Source organism: Buceros rhinoceros, unplaced genomic scaffold, assembly GCF_000710305.1.
Source record: "Buceros rhinoceros silvestris isolate BGI_N320 unplaced genomic scaffold, ASM71030v1 scaffold31092, whole genome shotgun sequence".
NCBI classification, from domain to species: Eukaryota; Metazoa; Chordata; class Aves; order Bucerotiformes; family Bucerotidae; genus Buceros; species Buceros rhinoceros.
In genome coordinates this window covers 15,211-18,842 of record NW_010401180.1, presented here as the reverse complement: position 1 = coordinate 18,842, position 3,632 = coordinate 15,211, and the positions used below count along the sequence as shown (strand labels likewise).

General features: G+C 38.9%; 1 protein-coding gene across 2 annotated transcripts in view; it reads left to right on the top strand.

Moving 5' to 3' along the window:
* Positions 1 to 3,632, top strand: part of LOC104489970 (thyroid hormone receptor beta) — a 47,139-nt gene that overhangs the window by 29,064 nt on the left and 14,443 nt on the right. For both annotated transcript variants that reach the window (XM_010132192.1, XM_010132191.1), the window contains exon 2: positions 1,690 to 1,790. In XM_010132192.1, coding sequence (XP_010130494.1) covers positions 1,690 to 1,790 — 101 coding nt within the window. The remainder of the gene's footprint in view (positions 1 to 1,689; positions 1,791 to 3,632) is intronic.

Genomic DNA, 3,632 nt, shown 5'->3' with positions numbered 1-3,632 from the left:
TGGTGGGCGGCGAGTTGAAGATGAGCCTGCAGTGTGTCCTTGAGGCAAGGAAGGTCAATAGCATCCTGGTCTGCATTAGGAAGATCATCCCCAGCAGGTTGAGGGAAGCGATCCTTCCCCTCTGCTTGGCTCTGGTGAAACACATCTGTAGTGCTGGGTCCAGTTCTGAGTTCACCAATACAGGAAAGACATGGACATGCTGGATCAAGTCCAGGAAAGGGCCACAAAGATGGTGAAGGAATTGTGCCATCGGTTCTGTGAGGAGAGACTGAGGGAGCTAGGACTGTTCAGCCTGGAGCAGAGAAAGCTCAAGGCTCAGTCTTACCAATGTTTATAAATACGTGATCCCCTGTTAGGTAGAAGACAGAGCCAGGCTCCTCTCAGTGGTGCCCAGTGACAGAACAAGAGTCAGTGAGCACAAATAGAAATACAGAGACTTCTTTCTGAAGACAATAAAATAGTATTTTATTTTCACTGTGAGGGTGACTGAGCACTTGCACAGGTTGCCCAGAGAGGTTGTGGAGTGTCCGTCCTTGGAGATACTCAAAAGTTGTCGACCTGGCCCTGGACAACCAGTTCTGGCCCTGCTTGAGCAAGGGGATTGGACCAGATGACCTCCAGAGGTGCTTCGAACCTCAGCTATTCTGGGATTCTGTGAAATACTTACTACACTTTAATAATCTTATGTAGTTACACAAGTAGCTGCACTTTCCTGTATCCCCTCAAAGTAGATCTAAGATCTCCATGTTGCATCTTTACAGAGAGATTTTTCAGAAGGAAAAGTGACATACCGTAACGCCATTAATTATGAGTCATGGGAACTCTTATTGTGAAAGTTTTGTATTTTACTCTGTTTAAAAGTTCTCTTTAGAATTACTTTTTGGTTGCCATCAGAATTGTTCTGGGTTTTTGCTCAAATTGAAAATATGTTATCAAAACAAATGTCATTGTGGGAAGAGAACAAAGCATTGCCAATGTTTTTCATAGCAGCAATATTTGATTTCACTTACTGGGTGTCTGGTAAACCACTTCAGAAGAGAAAATGTCATTCTAACACATGTGTGTACACTCACACATATTTGAATGTCTACTTACTTTGCCCTAAATTCAAGCTATGTTAAATGTTCATGCAGAACACACCCAGGTCAGGTATGATCAATACAGCTTGCGCTATCTGTTGCTGGTACTTCTCTAATCACACCTGTGGAGATGTTTTGAAACAAATGATCTCTCAGTAAATATTTCTTAGTACCAGGTCTCTGAGTCACCCTGCAACCTGGAATCTCATCTTCAGTACATAAGTATATTGCATTTTTTGTGAAACAGAGGAGAGATCTACATTGTATGTCTTGCTGTTATTTTATTTTTTCACATCAAAATCTTTGAGGTAAAAATAAATAGATTTATTTTTCTAAGGTAGTATTTTACTCAGGAGAGAGCAGACATGTTCTGGTTTCTCCCTCTTGACCACCAGATGCTGAAACAGTCTGAAAACTGCAAGATATTATGGACTATGTTTAAATAAGTCGGTAACATAATATGAGCTTTTTATTCAGGAAATTGAGTGAGTTCAGACATATGAGGCTGGTAGACAAGATCTGCAGTGGATTTTAATATAGTATTTTTATATCAAATGTATCCTGTAATTTTAGATCAAGTTTACATGCCACATCCTCTTTTTCTTTACAGGGTATATACCCAGTTACTTAGACAAGGATGAACTATGTGTAGTATGTGGGGACAAAGCCACCGGATATCATTATCGCTGCATCACTTGCGAAGGTTGCAAGGTAAATGGCACAGTGGGAAAGTGGGAATCAAAAATAGCTCTCCAGCTCCTCCATTATACAGGCTTCCTGACCTGTGCTGTCAAATAAAACAAAGACAGGTTAGGAGCGAATAAGAACATCCCGTACTGACGATAAGCTGTATCTGATATGCTGCTGCTCTTCATATGCATAAGGAACATAGTTCATTTTTGCAGTGTTTGCTTCTGAAAAGAAAATGGCAAATTCAGATTTTTGTCGTTGCTATTTGACTGTTAGCTTTTACATTTCCTTTTTTTAATGTTTTCCTGGCCACGTTCTAAGCCAGTATATGTCAGCATACTCCCAGCAACTCCCATGAAGCCGTTTATGCAATAGCTGAGATTCTGCCTGTGGCCATAAAAAGTCTGTAGTGATTAACAATGTTCCATTGCCTCTCATTGTCACTGCGAAGAAGCAAAAATCAAAATCCCTTCCACATGCTCATAGAACAGTAACATCCATCACTTTGGGAGGCGTTGACACCCAGTTAAAAGAGTTTCAAAAAGATTTTGACTTCTTTAACTTAAGCACGTTGAATGTGCCTTCAGCCCTAAATTGTATCTCCAAGGCTACACGCAAAATTAAAGAAGAGAATGCTTTGGGCAAGTAAATCTATGAAGATCTTGAGTAACCCTATCAGGCACATCTTACATGATTTCACTGCCGTAAATTTGTCTGACTAGCTTGAGATCCTATAAGAAAGTGATTCTCCCCTGCAGAAAATAAAAAATTATTCTTTTTATAAACAAATGGAACACACATGTCATGGACTAATGTCATGGGACTAAGCCACAGAAATCGTATTCTGTTCAACGTCTGTTCCAAAGTCTGGAATATTTGGATCTGAGATTTTGGGTTTGGATTGGCTTTACAGCCCTGCATCACAGTAACTCTTGTGTTGAAGAGTTCCTTCAGTTGTTCAGCACTGTCCTAAGTTACATTTATGAAATGCACAAAGACCTAAATACTCCATTGTACAGCATATTTGTGGTAATACTCATAATGGTTTTATACGCGTACATACGTAATATGTGTGAAAAAATATTTATGTCTGAAAAAAATGGTCGAACTGAACAAGTGATTCTTACATCCCATATACCAGATGATAACAACACGTAAAATGTATGAATAAGTCTTAATTCAGATATAATGAGAAGTAAGCGACACTGTGGCATTGAGATGTATCTTTTTCTCCCAGCTGGACAGCTATATCTCTCACCCGCTTTCCTACTAAGTTTTTTGTTACTCCAGCTGAAGCATTTCTTTTTATGCCTGCCAGCTATTTTAAAGCTACAGCATACAAAATCTACTATTATCTTCTGTGTGTTGTACAGTTTGAAATAATGCTTATGTGCACAAATAACCGAGCTAACAATTTGCAGAAGGTAATTAATTTCTTTCTCCTACTTATAGTTGGCTTACAGACAGACCATTTTGTTTGGATTTGATTTGTTGTTGTTCTTGTACATGTATTCATTGTTCAAGATGGGGTTTTCTGTGTGAGCAATTTCAACCCATGCTTTGGAAGCATAGACACTTCAAGTTGTATGATTTATCAGCAAAGTTATACGTAATCAGTTCTCAATGAATTTGACGTTTGCTTCCACTTAAGATCGCTTTAATTTTGTAACAACACTAATCAGGGCTGACAGCCAGAAATTTGCTTTGGCAATTGCTTTCATGAACAAAGCATCCTCACATGATTTCTGAAGAGCAAATTGTAAGGAATTTAACCACAAATAAACCAACAGTGAGTTCTGACATAACTGAAATGTTTCTCTGGACTGTACCCATTGCATCTGTTGCTGTATAGGTGCATATTAA